Genomic DNA, 24662 nt, shown 5'->3' with positions numbered 1-24662 from the left:
CCCTGTATTACAATGGTGGTGGCTGGCAGATATGCACTGATGCTGTGTAGGTTAAGAAGACGGTTTAACTGAGTTTAAGTGAAGCATGTACAAATATAATTATATACAGGCAATCCGACTAGGAGCTGATGTATTTGGTTGCTAAGCCCAGGTATCCCTTTGGTGGTAAATGACAATCAGAGAACCCTAAGCCCCTACATGGTACAAGACATTGTGAGGAACCATGAGGGTCAAAACGCTGCACTTTGTCTTGGCTGCAGTTCTTGATCACCAAAGAATATGCAGTTGAACTAGATACTGAACAATAACTTGTGATCTCTGAGAAATAATTATGAACCGGTTAAAAATTGGGTTTCTTATTAAGGGGTGGAGAAAGCCTTTCCAATCAACAACCACAATCCTTACCAGGGTGAACTACAAAAGTCACTAAAATAATCTGTGCTTAACCATCTGGTAGCTTGGCACAAACGCAGTAAGGCTTAAACTTAGAGGCACTGTCGTAAGTATTTATGCAGCACAAAAACAATAATAAAGTAAAAATACAACACAACACATCCTGGAGTGAGTTGGGGGTAATATGTATAAAAGACATTTATTGTTGTTGGGGCGGACATTGGCTAACAGGGACATTGCAAGAATTATGAAAGCATTGCTCCCACCTTCTCTGTCGGCATGGCAGAATTGTCTTGACTTTTGTATGGGATTGGAGATGCAATATTTAAGGCCGGGGGATGCCCACAAAACTATCCCAAGATCTGGAAGAGATGGGCGGACTATCAGGGACTCTAACTGGACCAGTGCCTCCTGCGGATGTCTCGGTATTGGGATTATCATGCAGGCCTGCAGGGTGAGGGACCAACTACATAAAGATGAAATTCATTTATTGGAGTGGGTGATGTGGTGGCAATCAAGACACAGGTGTGGAATAGTGCAACGGGGGGGTTATGTTTATGTTAGCTTGTTCTTCATGCTTACAATTCTGAAAATATATAAACTTAATGTCAATGTCATTATTCTGCATTGTATGCTACGGCAGATGTCTTCTGTGTTAAGGAGCTCTACACTGTGTTTGATATTTGACACAATAAAATCTGTTTATAAAAAAAAAATAACACCACAAGAAAAAAACCACAACATATTTAGAAAAAAAATAAAAAAGAGTTAAATGTAATAAATTATTTGACACCAAAACGACAAAAATAAGTAGAACCAGAGCTATGAATTTTTCACATTTTTAGAAAAACTAGCACCTAAAAGAACAAAGCGACAACCACTGGCGTAGAGTCATGCATGACCGGGGCAAAGTCGAAGTTATGGGTGACCCTGATGCAGTGCAGTTTAGATGCAGAAAGTTGATTGGGCCCGGTCTCGGTTTACATTCGGAGTTAGAAGACAATTTGAAGAAAAATGCCTGAGAAGATTAAGTTAATTGGGGCAAGGCAGCCAATAGCGTCCGAAGAGGCGGTGTTGTTGTCAGAGAGCCTCTATACGAAGTCGCGGTGAAAATTATATTCTAATAGTCACATTTTTGAAAGTCGAAAATTTCTAGTGGGACGAAGCTGCGGGCTGTAGTCGACGAGAGCTCTACGAGGCCTGATACCCCTTCTGAGAGGAGCCGCTGAACATTATTTGCTGCTATGGAAAAGAACAAAATTGGAGCTACAGCGAAGTCAGGTCGCACGGTGATGCACCTCAGACAGATTGGAGAGCAATTAGTCCCGTGCTCCTCTTAATTCTCAGGCACTTTTTAACTCCATATTTTCGGAGTCCCAAGTTTTGTTTTTTTGTTCTTTGGGCAACTTGTGGAGCACCACTTGGAAGTAGGTCTCACTTTAAGCAGGGTCCAGCTGAAAATTAAAGGTTGTTGGAGCTTTTTGAGTACTTGTAGCTCAGAACAGGAGGCCAGACAACTAGCCATGGGAGTCACTCTGGTAGTCACTGGTCTCTGCAGCAATGCAGTCCAAAGCAGGGTTGCCCTTCTGAAGTACAGGGCAGGCCATCTGAGTTTCCTTCACAGGTCCAGAAGTGAACTAAAGGGCAGCTTTGAAGTGGAAGAAACTTCTAGAGTTTTCCCCCCACAGATGGCTCTGGAATTTCCTTCCTTCCTGCCCTGGATCCAAGGGGTCTAAGGTGATAAATGGCTCGAGTGGATTCTGTGAGAGTGTGCTGAGGCAGCTCGGTTGAAATGGAAGTGGAGCAGGGAACAGCTCTGCTCCACACATCCTTGCAAGATGGCCCATCATGCCAACAATAAGCTGTCTTTTGTCTCACTGTCTGGGAAGAATACATTGAGGTCACCTGCCCTGCTAATCACAGTCAGGTGACCAAGGACCCAGGCTGTTGGCACCAAATGGTTAGGACAAGAAAATACCGATTTGATAAAAGTGGCATTTTCAGAACTGTGACTTAATATCGGACTTCACCACTAAAAAAGATTTCAAATTACAATTCATTCGAGTATAAACATGACACGTCTACCTGTTCCCAAACAAACATTAGCACTTATTAAATATAATAAGGCTACCCAATGATATCCTATGGAAGAGACAAGCCTCACTGTAGTGGAAAACTAATTTAGGAGTTTTTCACTACCAGGACATGTAAAACTTAAAAGTATGTGTTCAAACTCTTTAAATGCAATGCACCTTACCCTTAAGGCCTACGTCAGGGGTGGCCTATATGCATTAAAAAGGGAGGACTAGGCCTGGGAAAAGCATTATCTGGCAAATTGGCAGTTTAAAACTGCACACAGGCTGCAATGGCAGACCCGAGACATGTTTGAAAGAGCTACTTAAGTGGACGACACAATAAGTGCTGACACTAGCAGCATTTAATTTACAGGCCCTGGGTACATGTTGTACCACATTATTGGGGATTTGTCAGTAAATTAAATGTATCAATCAGGTGTAGGACAACTGTACCATGTTTTAATGAGTGAGCACAAGCAATTTAGCACTGGCTAACAGTGGCAAAGTGCACGGAGTCCTAAAGCCAATAAAAATAAATTTCAGAAAACAGGAAGGAGGTTGGCAAAATGTTTTGGGAAAGACGACCCTGAGGCTGACTGGTCTAATAGACCCCAGCCTAAATGTAAGAGGCATGTGATAGAATAGGATTATCATAAATGAAAAAAAATTAAAGTGTCAAGATATTATGCTGGACAGCATATTTAGGAGACCCTCAAAGGAAAGGCACCTCTTGAAGATAGTAGAAATGGCTAAAGTATTTTTTTTTGCAAAAGCAATCAAGGGTTTCTGAAGTATGTGATGTGCATGGCCATTCTATTGTTGCTTCCTAATCAGGAACCATTACAAAAGCAGCCAAGTAAAGAGAAGGAGTATTCAAGACAAGTCCTTTCAAATGGCACACCATGGGCTATTCAGTTACCATAATCTGATAGTTTTCTTCTATCAAGGGGTCTTATGAGTTTGGTGGTCCATGAACCGTCTACCCGCTGTCGCAGGCTGACCGCCGCAAGCTCAGCGGTTTGACCGCCGTATTACAAATTGGGTGGAATGCTACTGCACAGACTGCGGCTAAACCGCTGACACCGCCAGCACACCGCAGACTATAGAGATCACGGTTCGGGAAAAGCAGCCGCCATATGGTAGTACAGAGGAGTTTAACCACCATAAGTATTAGGAGTTGAATCAGCCAACCGCGGAGGTTGGACCACCAGCTTCAAATTCGTGCAAACAAAGGATTACTTCCCTGTTCTTCCCATTAGAGTTCGATGTGGATCCCTTTAATCAGGTCCCCCCCTTCATAGCAGCATCTTCACCCTGAGAATTACGACCCTGTTTGCGGTGATATACAGGTTAGTTCTTTCTATGCCATATAACAATTGCCTGGACTGCCCACATATGGGCCAGACTCCGGCAATGGGTAGAATTATATTTTTCCACATGTATTATGCATATGTGTGCATTCTACACATATGCAGTAGAAATGTTCACAAAGTCACGGATACATATGGAAAAAAAATCACCACCACCGCAAGATCTCTGCAGCCACACCATCAACATCATGGTAAACAGCACTGTGGTTTACTGGCGGACGCGGCATTCGGGAGGTCGGACTGCCAAACTCGTAATGAGGCCTTAAGTCTTGTGCAGTTTTATTCACTATTCCTGGGGATTTGTTGATGGCAAGCTTTATTTTCTGTTTCAGGAATACTAAAGAAATGTGCATAGTTTTACCCTTTTACAAGATATTGAGAATAAGAGCATCCACATATAAAGCATAAGGAAGATTGCTGTGTCCCTGGTGGTTGTACAGACAATTAAAATAGTGGTTAAGCTATTCCCACAGAACGTGGAGTGTTCCATATAAGGCAAAACCTTCCTGTAATATCCTTGTGACAATTTTAATAGTTTTTGCTGCCTTTTTTACTCAAGGACCAATATAGGTTAATTGGCATAGTTTGCTACATTTGCAGGCAAGTTTAAACAATGAAAATAAGACTTCATAATAATTTTGAAATGAATTGTAGAATACAACAGAGTGGCATAGACAAATATGTAGTACGTTTTAGAAATTACTTTATGAAATTCAACATGAATTATTTTTAAAAGAACATTATATTAAACAGTGCATTAATAACAATGACAAAAAAGTCTGATGAAGCTTTACTGAGAACCTTTGCCCAAAAGACAGGGCATCTGAGGCCAAGCGAGAGATGACCAAGAGTAGGTCCTGGTGTAAGACTTATTATGAAAAAGAGAGAGCCCATAAACATTTTACCTGTAAATGAATACAGTAATTAACATGCAGTGATGGTGACAAGCATAAAGTATGACACACATTCACACTTGGAATTAGATAAGGATATGATCAATGTATTTCTTCTTAGCAATAATCACAAGTGTTTGAAATAGAAAATACAGTCAAATGTTAGCTTTCTCCCTGTCCAGGAGGACCTAACTTTGACATCCTTAGGGGAACTGGCATGTCAGTGCAGAAGAAGGGAACCATGTGTGGCAGTACAGCTCTTGTGTTCCAGTGTTTCCCAGAAATTACAAAATGTTAGCTTCCCATTATGAGATCTCGAAAATAGTTTCAATGGGTCCCAAGTAGATTACTGAGTTAGAGGAAGGCATACCTTTATAATTTAAGAAGGGGTTTCTCTTTAATTGATCCTAAATAAAATTAAAGACAAGCTCCAACATGCCAAAACTAACCACCAGAGGAATACTATTGAGTCTAGACTCTTGTCTGGGGGCACTAGCTATCCATTAACATTTGCATCTTATAAGATCGACACGAATAAATATTCTACAAAGATTAAGCTACTTGCCTCAGAGTTATTGCTTCATGAATTCTGCGGTACAAGTAACACTCAACATACAGCCAAGGTGATTTAAACCAGCTTGGAGGTCCCTCTTCATTCATTACAGTTGTCTGATATTCCAGATACTGGTTCCACAGCTCTTGATCAGGAAGCTTGTCGGCCAAAGGAATTATTGGTTTGTCTGTTTGCAGTTCATTTCGCAGTTTAGAAAGAAAGGATATTGCTTTCTTTTCTGCATTAATACCGTCCTAAAATAGAACACAAAATATTGAGAGAGTGTGTGTACATACATTCTATATAACATAAGAATAGGCATACCTATTATTTATAAAAGATCAATAAACATTTCGGCCAAGAAGATAATGCCACAGTATGTCCTGAATCAGTTAACAATTTTTATTCATACCAGGTATTTCTTGCCCAATATCTGAGCACTGTATCTGTGGACTGGTGTCAACAACGTTTTAAGACATACTCCATTCCTTGTGAAACAATAAATGAACCCACTGTATTCCTTTTCTTGTATTCACAGATGACACCAACCATAACTTGTGACCAAACCATAAAATGTTCTCAAGTAATAAAGATAAAACCTATTAACCCTGTTACAGCAGCATCCTCATGTTATTACTGTATGTTTGCTACCTAGAAATAGACACAGTCCTACGTCTTAAAATTAAATACTGAAAATGAAGGGGCTGGTTAAATGGGCAACTATCTTTGATGAGCAAATGCCTTTTTTCCTCAGATTGGAACTGGGAATACCATCTACTTTTATTTCAATAACTAGTGTGTAGTATACTCCACTTGCTTACCTTCCAGCTGCATTTCTTGTGTTACTGCTGCTACAAGGCTGAGGCTTGCCTATAGGCATACCCAACTCATTTTCTTTAAATATGTTCATAATGCAGCAGGCTGTTTTTTAACCTATAACAGTATACAAAGAAACCACAGCACTGAGACCGCCCTCATCGCAGCTACCGACGACATCAGGTCCCTGCTCGACAATGGGGAAACCGCTGTCCTCATCCTCCTCGACCTCTCAGCAGCCTTCGACACCGTATGCCACCGCACCCTGATACAGCGCCTCAGCAACGCTGGATTCCAAGGAACGGCCTTGGAGTGGATCATCTCGTTCCTTGCCGGAAGAACCCAGAGAGTCCGCCTCCCCCCGTTCCGATCCGTGGCCACCGAAGTCATCTGCGACGTTCCGCAAGGATCCTCGCTTAGCCCCACCCTCTTCAACGTCTACATGAGCCCCCTCGCAGCCATCGCACGCCAACACAACCTAACATCATCTCCTACGCCTGTGGTTCCCAAACTGTGCGCCGCGGCGCCCCAGTGCGCCGTTAGTAGCATCCAGGGGCGCCGCGCACAATGTGGGAAAGATACCACGTGTGCTGAGGAAGCTCGGAATCTTGCTGTTGAGAATGTGGGCTCGTAAAAAAGTGTGCAGCTTTTAACACCCTAGCTTTCAGCCTGAAAGCTGCAAGTAAAGCTTATTACAGTCACAGCAAAAAACAGCGTGGAGTTACAAATGCCTCCTTCATAATCTAGGAACGTGGTTTAGCCCAGGAGTGCACTGCCACCAAACGCGTGTACGTGCTTTCACGTAGCTTCAGCATTCACAGCTATGATTGACTAGCGTTATTTCTGCCCGTGTCTGCCGTCTTTATACAAGTTGGTAAGAGGGCTGACAGTGACACTGCTCTCTCATTGACTCCATTTATTTTGACATGTCTAGTTTAAAGGGACAAAAATAAACGGTGACTGTTTGACAATGTGCAGTGGTCTGCAGTCTCGCCATACAGGACAGATTCCTTAATGAACAGGGCGGCTTGCAGAACAAATAAGGCAAACCGGTACATACAACTTCACACAGCACTTTAGTTATTTATGCTGGCTGTTCTTCTCGCACTTTGTTCATGTGAAGAAACGAGCACTGGATTTCATAAGCCAGAAATTCCAGTGGGCAAACTCGCTGTGGAAATAGGGGGCTGTATTGCAGCCATGATTAATTGCCCAGCCCCAGTCTGATCCTCTGCCAAGGCCGGACAGGAAGCATGTAATAAAATCTTCACTCTGTGTATTTCTCCATATTAGTGACAATAGGAGACTGTAGTCACCAGCACCAAAACAAGACTGCTCCTCTGTGCAAATCTTCAGTCAAAGAAAATGATTTTCTATTCCCTCTTCATTGTTTAAGGAAGGCTAAACTTCAAATCTCGATTTTATATCTCAAAACTCTGTGATGCTTGAAGCTGTTTACTCTGATTAGCTGTGTTGTTCAATACATTATTCAGAGCGATTGTGCTGATCATGTCAATATATAGTTATTGATCTTTCTTGTTAGCCATGCAGCATAAAAGATTAACATATTGCATGCACATTCATTTATATTAAAATAGTAAGTAGCAGTTCTCTTGTGGCAGTCTTATACTGCAACACCTTCTTGGTGCAGGTATGGTACAAGAGGCCTCCCAAATTAAATGAGTATCAGTACCTTATCTGGAACTAGTACTACCCTATTTCTTACACTAGCTAGCGCTTCCTTTCTACCTTGGATGAGACATCGCAGCGCTAATATCAGCTCAGACTGCAGCAAACTGGGCATCAGAGAGGCTGTTAAATCACCCCAGACTGGGCCACATGTGTTTTATTTCTGGGAAGAGGAGTGCGGCAGAGGGATGACACATACAGGAAACTAAAAGTGACACCAAGACTTTGTCTGAGAAAACTAGGGCAAGCAGCAGGTGGAAGAAGGAATACACTGGGTAAAACAATGTGTGAAAGAATCAAACGGGGAAGTGAAGCAAAGCAGGAGAAGAACGAAATAGATGAGGGAATCAATAGAACATGCATTTAGCAGGCTTTTTCATAATTGAAAGTTTCACAAAGCGTCATTAACTGACCATAAAACAGATACAGCAGAGGTTGCACCAATGCAAGCTTCATTTAATGCACAGAACAGGCACATATATAGCTGCTCTTTGGCTCTTTTTATTAGCTGTTAATAGTGCATTCTTGGGCTTGTAGTTTGTCTTTTTTACATTCCTTCATCCCAATTAATTTTAGGGAGAAAACTGGAAGTACTCCTGACGTCAGGCATACATCCCCCCCACCGGTAAAAAAATGGTGGGGAGCCACGGCCAACTGCCAATTAGGTCAAGGGAGCCACAGGTCAAAAAAGTTTGGGAACCACTGTCCTACGCTGACGACACCCAGCTGATCCTCTCCCTCACCAACGACCCCGCCACCGCCAGAGCCAGCCTCCAGGAAGGAATGAAAGACGTCACGGAATGGATGAAGCTCAGCCGTCTGAAACTGAACTCAGACAAGACAGAAGTCTTCATCCTGGGACCAACCCCTCTGCCTGGGACGACTCCTGGTGGCCCCCTGCCCTGGGCACCGCCGCCAAGCCAACGGACCATGCACGCAACCTGGGCTTCATCCTGGACTCCTCCCTCATGATGACCAAGCAAGTCAACGCCGTCTCTTCAACCTGTTTCAACACCCTACGCATGCTCCGAAAGATCTTCCGGTGGATCCCCACCGAAACTAGGAAGACGGTCACCCAGGCCCTCGTCAGCAGCCGGCTGGACTACGAGAACACCCTCTACGCTGGAACCACAGCCAAACTCCGGAAAAAACTCCAGCGCATACAGAACGCTTCGGCACGACTCATCCTGGACATCCCCCGTCACAACCACATCTCTGCCCATCTGAAAGACCTGTACTGGCTCCCCGTCAGCAAGAGGATCACGTTCAGACTCCTCACCCACGCACACAAGGCTCTCCACCACAGGGGCCCCAAATACCTCAACCCGCCAGCTCCGATCCGCCAGCCTCGCCCTCGCCACCGTCCCACGAATCCGCAAAGCCACCGCCGGAGGAAGATCCTTCTCCTACCTGGTGGCCAAGACATGGAACTCCCTCCCTACCCACCTACGGTTGACCCAGGACCATCTCTCCTTCAGGAAACAACTCAAGACCTGGCTGTTCGAGCAGTAGCGACTCCCCCTCCTCCCAGCGCCTTGAGACCCTAACGGGTGAGTAGCGCGCTAAACAAATCTGTCTGATTGATTGATTTGCCATACTTAGAGAACTCCACTGTCTGGTGGTTGCTTATCACATCAGTTTTCAGTCACTTTACCCCAAGAAGGAAGCTTAGGGGTGGGCATAGCTCGCTGAGTAGAACTACGCGGAATTCCACAGAGTTGCATAAAAACTCTGAAATTCCAGAGTTCTGCGAGCGGGCAGGGTTGCTCTACTCGCCCACCCCATGTCGGGAAGACAATTTATGGCGGTGCTTTGGGGATCGTAAATCATTGGGCATCGTACATCGTTATCATAGTAGACTCAGAGTTGTCCTATAACCTAATAAGTACAGAATTGGAGCTGCCCAAAATGCAAAGATGTGCAACTTGTCAGTAGCATTTCTAAATGTTTAACAAATGAAATTACCAAATTGTGCATTTAGCCGTGCATAACGTGGACAGTGGTGAAATGTTAAAACTGGTCCGCTCTCTACATCCACTGCCTGTGACCCCTTCCCCATTTTCAGATCCATTTATTTTAGCATGTTTATGTTGTTGTTTTTGTAAGGCGCTGCAACTACCTTGCAGTAAGTAGCCTCACAACGCTTTATCTGTGAAAGCAACAACAAGTATTAAAGACTCAACAACGGTCACGAAAATAAACTGCTTGCTTTGTGCTCTGCTAGCCCAAAAAGAATTCGCAGAAAAGATTGCATCAAAAAAACACGTCATTTTGAAAAATGTTGTATGCCTTAATTAGACACAACCCTGAAAGCCCCTTGTGTTTAACCAAATTATTCACAATCACATATCCAGCTGGATCTGGATCTTGTTGCCCTGGCTGAAAGCCTATGGGAGCCTCTCCCAGCGTCCCACCTCTGATCTGAATCGACTGCTTATGCGGTTTCCCATAATGGGTTTCCCTTAAATGCATGCTGCAGTCTGTAACCAAAACAATTCGGTTTCGCTGTGAAGGAAAACAAAAAAAAATGCAACTAACAGAGATGATATTTCTGGTTCGGTTCTGGCTGTAATGAGATCGGAGGAAGTTCAGAGGAGTCAGTCGTCAGGCTTACCCAATATCGCAGAGCGCTGAAGAGAGTCGAAGAGCAGAGGAGGATATACATTTTCCAAACAGAGCTATGTTATTTCGAAAACACATTGGAACTTACATTTCACCCTCCTATGCAGGATTAATTTGTTTCACTGTCTCAGTTATGCATCAAAATAGCAAATTGGCTGTACGCATTCTGTGCCTCGCACTTTACATTGCATCACAGTATCTGATTGGACATTAATCTGACTGCACCTGCAATTGGTCCACCTTGATACATACCTACAGTAGTTATGTAGTGTGCAACTCCATGGAGAAAAAAAAACCAGATTGGTTGGTTAATGGTTTTATGTGTGCAGGCGACAGTCAGTAAGTTGTGACATCAGGTGCTCAGTGCCATACATACGGCAGGGTATGGCTGCCCCATGGGGAGGGGATAGCGGGAGCAAGGGAGGATGAAGAAGAGATACTTTTGCTGCAGAGCTGTAAAAGCAGAAACTAAAATCCGACGGCCATGACAGAGTCAAGGAGCGAGCCAGCGACTGCCTCAGTCAGAATACAATGTCCCAGTTCAAGATGGCCACTAACTAAGAAGCGGCTTGTCCTTTTACACTGTTGACTCTTCCTCAGGGGAATTACCAGGTAGAGTGATGGCTCTCTTCTGATTGGGTGAACCTGCTTTAATCAGTGAAGAGGGTGCCTTTTCTGCAGTTTTTGATTGGCCAAATCAGGAAAAGGTTGGTGTTGAGGCCTAGTAGGTGTTTTAAATAGTATTGGGGTAGCTGGGGTGTCGGTAAATGCCGCCACGCCGTGTAGGCAGAGTTTTTTTTTTGCCAAACTCTGCCCTCCAAGAAGAGTGTAGAGTGACAATAACTGAACTCCGCCATATACCTCATGGTTGAAGCGCAAGAGATATTTTTGGTACAGGCTATTGCCTCATGCCACAAGTGCGGGGCACTCCATTTGTGCCTTACAGAACTTCTCCTCTGTGGATCTTCCTTCCAACATGCCTTCCGGCAAGCTCACCAAGATAAGCCATGTCCTTAGCGGACTCCAGGAGGGCCACCAGAGGTGCCCCATTCATCTCATTGGAGGTACATTCAGGGGCTGGTTTACCACACCATCTGGCTTTCCCCTTGTTAGCAGTGGGCTGGGCTATTGTTCCAGGCACCATCCCTTCTGGACTCCCTTCTCGGGCAACCATGGATTGTTGTGGTACATATCCACTCAGGTAACCCAAACATCTCCACATGAGCCTTGAGCTCCACTTCCATCCAGGAAGGGTGCTCCAGCCCATTACCTATCAAGCAAAAGACACCAGGTCCCAGGACACTTGTTTCCGGTCCAGGGAAGACATGGCTTGGCAGTTCGGGCTGGACTGTTCCCATGAGGCGCAGGGTCAGACTGATTTGCATATGGCCATGTCTGAACTGGGGTGGTGGAGTGAGCTAAAGAATGATGATGGATTAAACCCAGATCCGTTGACTGGGGGTGAGTGCTTGCAATGTTCAACACTCCGTCTATCATCCCCTTTGGTTTTGCATTACCTAACAAACAGTCTAGGGCTCACTGCAAGTTTCAGAAGACCTTAGCCCCCCCCCCTCTCTGCCCCCCCCCCCCCTGAAATGGAACAAGGGCCTCAGGATTGTGACCCTCTCGGTTGTCAGCCACTATAACCTGATTAAATGCATTAGGAATTACCTGCTCTGGGGAAACCAGCTGACTCCTTACCATAGTCATAGAGGCTCCTGTAGCCCTCAGAGCCTCCATTCTTTGCCCACTCATGGTGACCCATTGCCTATACATAGTGGTATTTGAGGGCACATGGATCTTAGGAACCATCTCACCGTCACCCAGGGACACTAGGACCCCTGTAAACTCTCCCTTATTAACTGGGACAAACTCCTCCCCCTGAACTACCCGATCAACCCTTGGAACCTTTCCTCCATTAGGAGGTTGTGCTCTTTTTGGACACTTGGGATCCCCTTGTAGTGTCCATACTCATAGGCTGCTGGCCTTTGTTAGGGTAAGTTTTCTTCTGGTAGCCAGATTGGAATGTGAACCAGACCCTTTCAGATGGGAGTTCTTTTAGGGCTTTTAGAGAACTCAGTCTTCTTATCTCCTCCATCCTCCTTCTGGTGGTAACCCTGACAAACCTTTTGGGTGTCCCCTACCATATAACTTTCTGGATGCTCTGGTGCCGACCCAGATATCCGGCCTCCCAGGAAGCTCCCTATCAACCAGGTGTTGGTGCAACTCTGAAAAACAAGTATCAAGAATGTGCTCCTTTAAAAACAAGTTGTTCAGCCCTTCATATTCATTAACATTACTGTCCCTTATCCAGCCCTTTGGTCCCTTACCAGCACAGTTCAAGAAAACCACCCATGTTTGTGTCGAGAGTTTGTGACTGGCCCCGAATAGTTGCTTGTACCTCTCTGGTGTCAACCCACAACTACTGACTAAAATGGTCTTCTTGGCAGTGTAGTTGGTCTGATCCTTCAACTCTAGTGTAAGGAGTGTGTCCTTCCTCACTGTGGGCATGTGCCACCATAAGCTACCCCACCCCCCAGAACACATCTAGGAGGACCCTATGCACTTTTTAAAGCCACTTCATAGGCTTCCAACCATTTATGTATGTCATCCCCCCACCTCAGGTCTGCTGGCACCAATATGGTTGTTGCTGGACCCCACTTGGAGGGCTCTAATATCCAGCCTTCTGGGACTAAGCTCCTGGGCCATCTTCCTTTCATCCATGACCAGCCTTTTCTCTTCTAGAGCTTGCTCTTTCTCCAATCTAACAAAAGCCTGCTCTTTCTCTAGTTTGGCAAGAGCCTGTTCCTTCTTTTTAATCTTGGCCAGGGCCTGCTCCCTGTCAATCTTTGCAAACTCTAGTCTCAGCTTTCTGAGAGACATCTCAGACTATTATCACTTCTGTTAAAGACTTGAATGGTGGATTAATACATACCCATTTAAGATTCAATTGTGGTTGTGCTGTTATTTGACAGAACGGTATACACAACCTAGAGTCCCAGATCTGGACAAGATAATGCAAACACGGCCTTGCTCCCTGAATGTTTTGCAAATGTTACTCTAAAACTGGCCCTTCTCGCAGGCACAGTGACAAGAATCGGATAAAAGGAAATGAAACATGATATTTTATTGTAGAAAACAAACCTCTACGGGGTCTAGCCAGACTTCAAAACGTGGATAAAGGATGCAGCTGTAACTCGATGGGAGACTTATTTCATGATGGAGATGGAAACTGTGAACATTTGAAGACACACAGTACAAGTTGGGACTTGCCCAAATCAATTCCTTCAGAATGGAAAACTGTTAGACAAACGGCCTAGTTTCTGGAATGTACAAAAATTATAATTCCCAGGGAGGCTTGTTATCACCTTCTATATGTTTACTCTCTGAAGCAATAAAAGTAGATGGTTTAATAAGAGGCCAATAGGAAGATGTCAGGAAGACTGGGGGAACAGACAGTCCAGGAGCAATCCTGCATCCAGCTGTCAAATGGCTTTACTACGTCAAGATTGAACTTATCCCAATATGTTTCCAACACAGAATTATGTAATACCACAGTACACAAGATCTAACACGTTACAAATGTGATATGAGCCCTCTGGGATATTTACATATATGTTATTGAACTGTCCTGTAATAGTTCAGTGCTAGCAACAAATGAAAGAGTCCAAACTGTACCACCAATTAAGGCATGTATTTTATAAGTTGTCCCTATATCTACCAAAAAAATAAAATGTGGAGGAAAGTGACAATATTGATACAGCATTGATTTGATAAGTCCTTAGGCACCTAGAATGGAACAATGGCTAAATGACCTGAATGAATGGGGTACAGCAGAAGAACTACCTCAATTTAGTTAGGAAAGACGATAAACTGGACGATCTAGGTGACTAGAAATTCCTCCTGCATTTTTTTCCAATTCTCATGATTACCATCCACTGGCATTAATATTTATAATACATGTACATTAGATATAAGAATAGCTGCACTGAATATACACGGAAAGTGGAGGGAGAAAAGAACCCCAATACAAATGCTAAGATGCCATAAACCCACAAATAGTGTATAACACCTATGACTATATTCCTTCTAACACGCAATCACATAATTACTATTAAATCCTGAGTTTTTAATGTTATAATTCTACACTACACAAAACCAGAGAAAGGGTGGGGGAGGGGGGAGAAGGAGCTACATAAAGGTCCAGTGACTCGTGCTCCCGAAAAGTACACTATGTCCCATGAGAGTCACTGTTCCTATAAGAGGAAGGCAAAGAAAGAGAACAATTGTCGTTCTACTACTATGATTACTGGGGATAGTGTGTCCTGTTCTTGGTGCCCTCACACACCACGAAGGATGTCATGCTACATCATTGGGCTACTGCTCCTCGTCGGGTCGGCGCTGTAACGCCCTATGGGTCCCCCAAAGGATCACTTTTTTGGAGATCCTGTCAAGATAAAGCCGTAAGGGTGAGTGGCAGTGGTGTCCTAACGTGAAGTTAAAAAGTGACTGGAGGGGTGCCTAGATAATTTATTAAGAAAGAGAGTCCCTCTGTCATTAGTAAACTAAAAAGGTGCTGCTGCTGTGAGGGATATGATGGCCCTCTGTAGCTAGGTTTGTAACATACCCCGTGGGTATACAAACCTAGCTACAGAGGGCCATCATATCCCTTCAAGCAGCAACACCTTTTTGGTTTTTACTAATCTCAGAGGGACTTTCTTTCTTAATAAATTCTCTAGGCACCCCTCCAGTCCTTTTTTAAGTTCACGTTAGGACACCACGCCACTCACCCCTACACACCCTTACGGCTTTATCCTGAAAAGATCTCTGAAAAAGTGACCCTTCGGGGGACCCATAGGACATTGCAGCACCGGCCTGACGAGGAGTAATAGCCCAATGAACAAGCATGACATCCTTCGGGGTGTGTGAGGGCACCAAGAAAAGAACACACTGTCCCCAGTAATCATAGTAGTAGAACGACAACTGTTATTTTTTTTGCCTTCCTCTTATAGGAACGGTGACTCTTGTGGGATATAATTCTATACAAATCTATATGTATACACGGATTACGTTGATAAACGCATTTAAAAAAAAAAATTGGTTTTGTTGGGGTGTGGCCAAGCCGTCGACCAAAAGGGCCGCACAGCATTGAAGATCCGGGGCCCAATGCCCCTCAAATGACAGAAACAACATAATACGGTAGCCTTTGATACTGGGAAACCCGCAGACAGAGCAGGAAAAGCTGTGGTGACGACCAGGGGCGAAGAAACAGTGCACAGACCCCCTCGTCGGCCTCCCTTCAGCTCTGCGACGGCAGGCGTAGGTGTGTGGAGACTCAGCCTGCCTCGGAGGCCCCGTGGTGATAGGGACCACGGGTGAGCCTGAGGCTAGAGCAGCGTTGCTTCGCTGGGTCCCCTATCTGCCCCGGCCGGAGAAGAAAAGAGAAGCGCCCTCACTGCGGTGACCAGCCTAACTGGAGGAGCAATACCCATCACCGAGACTCTGGTGAGGGAGGGGAAATGGGCGCAGTGCACACGGCCGAGTGAAAACACTCATTGCGAGGGCCCAACATAATAGCGTCCTCAGCACGGAGTTAGCCGCCGCCCTCCCCACATCTTCCTGGGCTCCGCAACACCTGCACGGACCCTCCCACCCCCCCGAGACTGTGGGTTGAAGCCGGGTGATAGTAAACGTTGCAAGGACTCGACGGGGGACCTGAGTGACCGCTTCCCCTCCAGGGCCCAGTAATCACTCTCGCGGGCCTCCCTGCTGCGCCTCGATTGTGGGTGAAGACACAGTGGAGGAGATCAGCACAGAGGCCTGTGCGGAGCAGGGCCATCACCACCTCCTCCCCTCCCCTCCCCCCCGGGCCTAGCAGTTCTCCCGCAGGCCCTCTGCTGTAAGTGCACCCCCCCACCCCACTCTTTAAAGACAAGACATAGGAACAGCGATAGGACATCTTTTAGGGGGGGTTGCAGACGCTATCCCAAAACACCAGGAGAGGTCTTCACGCACCTGAGCAGCATCCAAACACGCTGGTCAGTGGGTACGAGCCGAGCAGCTCCGAGATGGAGCGGTAACGCTTCAAACCTGAGAGGTGGTCGCCGTTAACCCAGCACCAATAATACATGGAAAGGAGAGCCCACGCCTCGGACACAGGAGAGCCTATGTAACCAAACGCACCACCGCACGTAACTAGGTGGGAAAGCTGGGCGCTGAGGCCCGACGTGTCGGCCCAGTTGGGCCAGATCCGACATCAGATACCTACACCTGGCTCAGAGGCGCCTCACTGACCCTCCCCTGACAGGACCCGCCGGGGGATGCGCGCTCACCCCCCTGGGTGACACCGGGCCCACATACACATCAAAGGTAGGGCCCTAAGACACTAACTACTGCAAACGCCATCATTGCTCAGCGCCCTCGCTCATCATAGAGACTTTAGCATTGCATCCATACCATACCCAGCAGGCATCATTTTACACAACGCAGGCATGGGTGGCGGAGAACCTAAACAACGTAAATTGAACTTTGACAAACCGGCCATGTCAGAACGTACGGATCAAAACCCCGATTGCGGTAATGGGCAGCAACGGGATGAGCAACCTCCTGCCCTGAAGGGCACAGCAGCCATAATGGCAGAGCTCCGTGCTAGGTTCCGCGCCATAGACTCCAGATTAGATTCCCTAACCTCCAGGTTGGATAGCATGGGGAAGCGCTTTGATAAACACAACACCAGGCTTGATGTCGCAAAGCAGCGCATCTCAATCCACGAGGCTCAAGCCAAAGATATAGTGTGTGAGCTGGAGCGAGGGGATAGCCTACTCAAGACCATAGCCATAAAAAACGAAGACCTAGAGGCCAGGTCACGGAGAAACAACATTTGTATCCTGGGTCTTGCAGAATCCACAAACATTGGGCGGCCTGAGCCATTTGTTGACACTCTGCTGGCAGAACTGTTCGGAGCAGAAAATATCTCCGAGACTTTCATTTTGGAAAGAGTGCATATATCCCTCGTCCCGAGCCCCCGTCCGGGTGCTTATCCACGGCCCATAATCACCCACCTGTTTAACTACAGGGATCGCAATGCGGTGCTCCGTCTGGCTCAGGAAATGTCTCTGGTGTGGTACCAGGACACCACAGTCTCCTTCTACCCAGACCACACCGCTACAGTGCAAGAAGCCCGTCGCAAATTTGTGGAAGCCAAGTATCACTTGGCCTGAAGTACACAATGATGTACCCGGCTAGACTGCAGGTACTAGTGGGCGACAAACCCTGTTTCTTCGATAACCCTGCTGACGCGTTGACATTTTGCAAGCAGCACCAAAATAACGTCTGCAGGAGCCCTGCCCAGTTCTCTGGTCACTCCTCCCCGGACCGACAACTAGCTGCGAGCACTTAACTCTTTACCTCGGAACGAAGGTGGCCTAAGTTTTATTATCCTGGTGACCCGCAGTCGTCACGCTCTTCAAAACTTAACTAGAAATGAGGAACAAGCTGCGGCATTCCTAAATGCTATAAATGTTTCTGTATCGCTGTCTTGCAATCTGCTTAGTTTAAACATAGACATCAGACGTCCGAGACGTCGCCCGCCTTATATGGATGACTCCAAGTAGTTTGTTTCTGGGTTTTTCCCTTTTTTTTATATGTTAGGAGGGAGGATATTCGCCAGACCTTTGAGCCCAGGTGTGGGAGGGGGGTGGAGGTTGTTGTTTCTCAGTGGGGCCTTATTGGATGTATATTTTTTTTTGGTTCTTTACGTCCTTAATGTATTTCCCCTTTTGTAGTTTCCCTTTCCACATGCTGACGTTATTATTCACTGGAGGTACAAACGCATATATTTCTTCATGCAATCATAACTTCTGACCCCACGGTTGAGGCTAAGCTAATTACCTGGAACATGAGGGGGCTTAACCACCCCAGGAAATGTACGATAGTACTTGCATATCTCCAGAGACACAATGTCAAACCAGTGTTCCTACAAGAAACCCATCTTCCATTGTAAAGCGCTCCCCCGTTTGCCCTCGCCTGGGGGTTCCATAGATATTTTGCATGTTATAGTACTTATTCCTGCGGAGTATGTCTCCTTATTCACTGTACCCTACCCTTTAATATACACAAGCTTACCTTATTTGATACACAAAGGAGATATCTGTTGGTAACGGGAACGCTGATGAGAAAAACAGTTGTATTCCTCAATGTATGTGCACTCAATGCAGATGCCCCCGCCTTCTTCTCCGAACTACACATTATGCTTAACCGCTACTACTATGACACATTATTCTTTGGGGGAGATCTGAACCTATGGCTAGACCCCAGATGCGACTCCAACCCTATACATACTACTAAACCGCACGCCCACCGAGAAATGTGTGATTTGATACAATCCTTGACTCAGCATGACATTTGGCGATCATACCATCTAGATGCACCAGGATATACTTTCCATTAGGTGCCGCACTCTACCCGAACACGCATAGATGTCCTCTCTCACGTGGAGAGAGGGCATCAAGAAGAGCCTCAACATTCCTCTTGAAACATCTCGTCCTTAACAAAAAGAGAACTTGTCACCGAGCCTTCTCCGGTGTCGCTCCAAAGATATGGAACTCTCTGCCACCGGAAGTACACAGTCTCTCCTCGACGACGGCGTTCAAATTGGAAGCCAAAAGATTTCTAATGAGCAAATTCTTACCGTAAGGGGAGGATGCACACCTAATTCGTCTGACTTTGTTCTTAGCACCATGGTACCTCCATCTATAATGGATCTTCTCTTCTGCTTTAAAAATAAATAAATTATTCCACCTTTGTTTCCCAATTGATGTTTATACTTCTCTCTTGTCCTTTCTTCCTGCCTATGGTAAAACGCTTTGATATCCTTCGGGATCTTGTTTGCGCTATATAAAACTTTATAAATAAATAAATAGAACATGGGCTCACTGATGCTCTTGGCTGTCAGCGGACTAGGGGTATAGAAACACTGCCCCGCACATAATCAAATAACGATCCAGTACTTCTTCACTTAAGAACACCACACTCCACTGGGTGGGAAAAAAGATGTTCTTTTCCAGCCACAGCCCTGCTGGATGTGCTGTTTAAATCTAAACTACAAGAGGAGATAACTGAACACTTCTCCCTAAACACAGGATCAGTGTCTAAATACGCAACACTTTGGGATGCCTTTAAGGCCTATGCCCACGGTATTTGCATATTCAAACAGGCGGGGGTCCTGTTCTCGATACGTGGCAGTCTTGCCAGGGTTGAGGCAGACCTGGTGCAACTAGACACATCTGCAATTATATGAACCTCCCACTTGGCCACCCACTGATTCGCTTAGGCCAAAACTGGCTCTATTGGGCTATCTCCCAGTAATGTGAAATACAACAATTGGTCTCACACAGGATGTACAATAAATATTAACAAAATATCCAAACCTGCTGCACAACCATGGACATTTGAGAAGATTTAATCACCATTAGTTTTGATTTGCAAGCCAATCTGCAGCTGGAAATTGATGACTGTATTGTGTGTTTAAGTTTGTACGGTATGCTTTGATTGTATGTGAGGTGAGTACGAATGTGATTCTGGTATGGGGACATTTATGCATGGTTTCGATATTTTGTTAATATTTATTGTACTATTTATCTTAGACCAATAGGTTATAGGTAGTCTCATGTCTTTTTGAATTTCTGTATGTACAGATTGTAAGAGATAAAATGACTGTCTCAATATTTATGAAATCTTATTATAAGAACAATCAAAAAAAAGAGCTAAAACAAACAAACAAAAAAAAAATTCTAAGACAGTAAAGTGTACTCCGTAGCTATTGACAATGCGGACATACAATCAGAATTAATTGCATATTATCAGTCGTTCATGCAACCAAGCTCCCCAAGGATTTTACACAACACCTAGTCTACCTTGAGGAGATTGCAATGCTGTGGCGCACCACGGGGCAGGCACACTTTCTCGGTGAACCTTTCACCATGGAGGAGGGCGCAAAGGCCCCGGGTTACGATGGACTATTAGGGATATTCTACTAGACATTTAAGCAAGTTACTTGAGGTGTACGCTGAGGCACTCGAAGAGGGCGTACCCCCCCCCCCTTCCATGAGGGAGGTGGCTATATCCCTCTTGCTAAAACCGGGTAAGGTGCCCACCAACTGCGCATACTATCGCCCCATCACCCTAATACATTTTGACAAAAAAATCCTAGCAAAATGCTGTCTATCAGATTGTCTCTGCTGCTAGACCAAATACTTTCACTGATGCAATCCGGCTTTACCCCACACAGATCTACCGCCCTAAACCTCCGGACGTTCTTTCAGTAATAAACAGGATAGAGCCCAGTCTCCCTGCCGCAATAGCTCTTCTCGATGCAGATAAGGCCTTCGACTCTTTGGAGTGGCCATTCCTTACTGCCACACTTCGTAAACTATGAAGCACAGGGTCAGATTGACTTGCATATGGCCATGTCTGAACTGGGGTGGCAGAGTGGGCTAAAGAACGGTGATGGATTAAACCCACATCTGTTGACTGGGTGTGAGTGTTTGATTGGTTCGGATGCTCCATCCATCACCACCCCCTTTTGTACCACTTTGTTCACCATAAGTTGGCAGGGTATGCTCAGACGCGAGTCCCTTGCTCACTTTGCCACTGGATTCAAGCAAGCCGGGCTGAAGACGGCTGAAATGCCAGAAACCGGTCCTCGGAAGCTTGTTTCCATTCCAGGGAAGGCATGGCTTGGCAGTTCGGGCTGGACTGTTCCCATGAGGCACAGGGTCAGACTGATTTGTATATGGCCATGTCTGAACTGGGGTGGCAGAGTGGGCTAAAGAACGGTGATGGATTAAACCCAGATCTGTTGACTGGGTGTGAGTGTTTGATTGGTTCAGATGCTCCATCCATCACCACCCCCTTTTGTAACACTATGTAAACTAGGCATCCCAGCTAATTTAATTCCTTTGATTGCGCTGCTGTACTTATCCCCCCCACTGCCCGGCTCTGGGTGAATGGTTCACTTCCCCCCCCCCCCCGATCTCCTGTGGCACTCGTCAAGGATGTCCCCTGCCTCCTCTACTTTTCATAATAGCCATGGATCCCCATGTCGGGTATCTACAAGAAAAACACATGTTCCGCGGCATCCAGTTTCAGTCAGGACCCTTGCTGAAGTCTATGTACGCAGATGATATCCTGCTCTTTATTAGGAAACCCAACATCAATTTGCAACCTTTAAAATCGATGAAATCTGTTGTTTTGGCACCATGTCCGGTTTGCAAGTTAACTGGGACAAGTCATAGTTGTTTTCAATCACTGACTCGGCAGCCTCGGGGGGAGGAGGTCAAGCTGCCGCTCTGATGAGAGACGGATACTAGCAAATATTTGGGCCTCATTTTACATAGAAGTAAGGAACAAGTTATCTGCCTAAACTACGGGCCAGCCATGGAACAGCTGACCTCACAGATCGAGGGGTGGATCCAACTACGCTATCCATGACCGGACGCATTTCACTCATTAAAATGAATGTCATTCCTCGGTTTCTGTATTTATTCGTTATTATATCAACTCCCAAACACCCTTTTCACACAGTTACGGGGCCTGCTTATCCGCTTGGTATGTGCAGGACGTAGACCGCGAGTAGAATGGGACACCTTAGCACTCCCTTATGAGTGAGGTGGGTTCTCAGTTCCAGACCTGCATCTTGACTACAGGCTAAATTTGCTTGCCACTGGTTCCATCCAGATGCTCGTATACCATACACCAAGCCTGAACAAGACTTGGTTGCCCCGCCCCATTGAGAGCACTTTTCTTCCAGCGTATACCACTCGGCCCGAATGACATACATCCCCTATCCACCTGTTGGGCCTGGCATAAATTGAGCCGACTACTGGGTACCGGCTCCCTATACTCACCAGACATCCCACAGCAACAAAACGTATTTTTACCGCTCACCTCTGAGATTGTGGTGCAACACACCCTCAATAAACTGAAACTATGCACCATTGGTTCCTTGTTCCCTGGTGAACAGGCAATAACCAAGGCAGACTTGTCCATACAAATACATATCGTACATGAACAAATTTGTAGCAACCGGACTGCTTGGTGCACTCCGCTCGGCCATCCCTTCTGTCCCCTCTCCTCCAGTTGAGTTCACACCACTTACATTGCTTATAACCGACAAGGAAGAGACCCACTTGGTCACCAAGTTATATCGGGCAGGCATGGCGCTCAAACAAGTGCGGGACAGGAGGATATGGCGCAAATGGGAGGACGACTTGGGTCAGCCACTGATGGACAAGGAATGGGCTTGTTGTCACAAACAGATAAAAAAGGTATTCCCCAACCACAGACATAAATTGCTTAATTTCAAGTTTATACACCGAGTCTACATAACCCCACGACAACCACCAAATATTACCCTACCAAACCATCCAGCTGTCCAAAGTGTCAGTTTCCCGAGGCGGACTTTGCACACATAACATGGATGTATCACTACGTACCTGCGTATTGAACAGACGTGTTCCGGTTGCTTTCTGACATGGTCTGCATGCCGCTCTCCACCTCTCCAAAACTCTCCTTGCTGGAATTTGTTAGCGATATAAAGCCCTGCCACAGCAGATCCATCGCCGTTGAGCTGCTGCTGGCGAAAATGGAAATCGCACTACACTGGGGCACCAAACAACGTGCCATGAAGGAAGCATGGCTCTGAAGCTTGTCATATTGTTACATGCAGACCGAAATATATGCTACATTCCAACCCCCAACCTCACGACCTAAAGACATTTGGAATACTTACCGCAGTTACTTACAACAGACACAACAAAACATCCCAACACTTTCTCCTACACACCAATTAGCTCCAAAGAGACCCACACCCACAGCATCTATACAAACCCTCTCTGAGTCTGCACACTAGATCTGTACAGAGTCCCCGCTGCACCGGATTTGACACAAATTGCTTATATATTGGCAACTCCTTCAGACACTGACATAGGGAGCAGAACCCGATGTACCCTCCAGCATAATCGCCAAACAGGAACATACAAAGCATACATGTGGAACCCCGTCTCCTCCCCCTCTCCTGGTCCACGATGTCAGGAAGTGCCCGGATGGGAGCCCCGTCAACCCCATCCAGACGCTTTGCAGGAAGACTATGGGAAAGGATTAAACATATCCTCACGCCCTCTCCCATACAGAATGACAAAGAGCCCGCCTCCGGAGACGACCAATTGGAATCAGCTGTGACCTGGAAAAGGAGACTCTCGCAAGAGGAGGAGTGCATGGAAGAAGGAACAGAGCAACAGAGGGCGCCGAGACGGAGAAGCAGACCTGTCCCCAGTGGCCGGAAGATTTGAGAAAGAGCGGTGCCTGAAACCAAGACACCGAAGGACGCCGCCACGGAGGACAAGACGGAGTTGTGGAGTGAAGATTGGTAGACGCTCCCAGGAGACGCCTGCTTGCGGTAAGTGGACAGAACGGGGATGAAGGGGGGGTTGGGAGAGAGATTGACTACTGCCTGTAGGAGAGTAGGGTCTGCTTCCTATGGTCACCCCCACTTTTTGCTTTGATTCTCTGGTTTTTCGACTTTAGTGTGGCTGTGGGCCTGCCAATCAGACCCACAGCCCAGCTGTTCTCTCTCTGAATTGATACCATGTACTTGAGGTACATACCAGATTGGTTACCGGGTCACCCTTGTGAGCCCCTGTGTAGTGTACCATAGGTACCCAGGGCATAGGTGCACCATAGGCTTACCAGGGGCTGCAGCATGTATTGTGCCACCCCTGGTTTGCCTTCCAAACTGACACCACAGGTCTGTTCACATAGCCTGAGTAAGGTGGTGTAATCACCCCTTACTTAGATATAGTATACCTATATCCACTTTTACATATAGACAAATATACACCTATAAGCCACTCCTATGGTATGCCTCGACAATCCTGGAGGCAGTGTGCTTGGTTTTATGTGAGAGGGTGCCCTAGCATGAGCTGAGCCCCTCTGCAGCTTTTGGAACCATCTCCTTATAGCTGTTCTATGATATAGATTTGATTTGATTTTGATTTTAAAACATTTGTAAAGCGCATCATATACCCTGCGGTTTCTTGGCGCTGTATAGACAAAGTCTCGGCAGAAAAGGGAATTTGTGGCAGACTGGCCCTGAGGTGACATGGGCAAGATCTACAGGGGAAATGCTTGTTTAAACAAAAAAGTTTTAAGATCTTTGCGGAAAGAAAGATAATGGGAGGCGAAACGTAAATGA

General features: G+C 46.0%; 1 protein-coding gene across 7 annotated transcripts in view; it reads right to left on the bottom strand.

Annotated features, from left to right (window-relative positions):
• Window positions 1-24662, bottom strand: part of DCPH1 (damage control phosphatase 1) — a 195116-nt gene that overhangs the window by 75802 nt on the left and 94652 nt on the right. For all 7 annotated transcript variants that reach the window (XM_078673977.1, XM_078673976.1, XM_078673975.1 and 4 more), the window contains one exon: window positions 5297-5538. In XM_078673977.1, the coding sequence (XP_078530103.1) occupies window positions 5297-5538 (242 nt within the window). The remainder of the gene's footprint in view (window positions 1-5296; window positions 5539-24662) is intronic.

The sequence above is a fragment of the Lissotriton helveticus genome, chromosome 1_1 (assembly GCF_964261635.1).
Source record: "Lissotriton helveticus chromosome 1_1, aLisHel1.1, whole genome shotgun sequence".
In the NCBI taxonomy this organism is placed as follows: Eukaryota; Metazoa; Chordata; class Amphibia; order Caudata; family Salamandridae; genus Lissotriton; species Lissotriton helveticus.
This window is presented reverse-complemented; position numbering and strand designations above follow the sequence as displayed.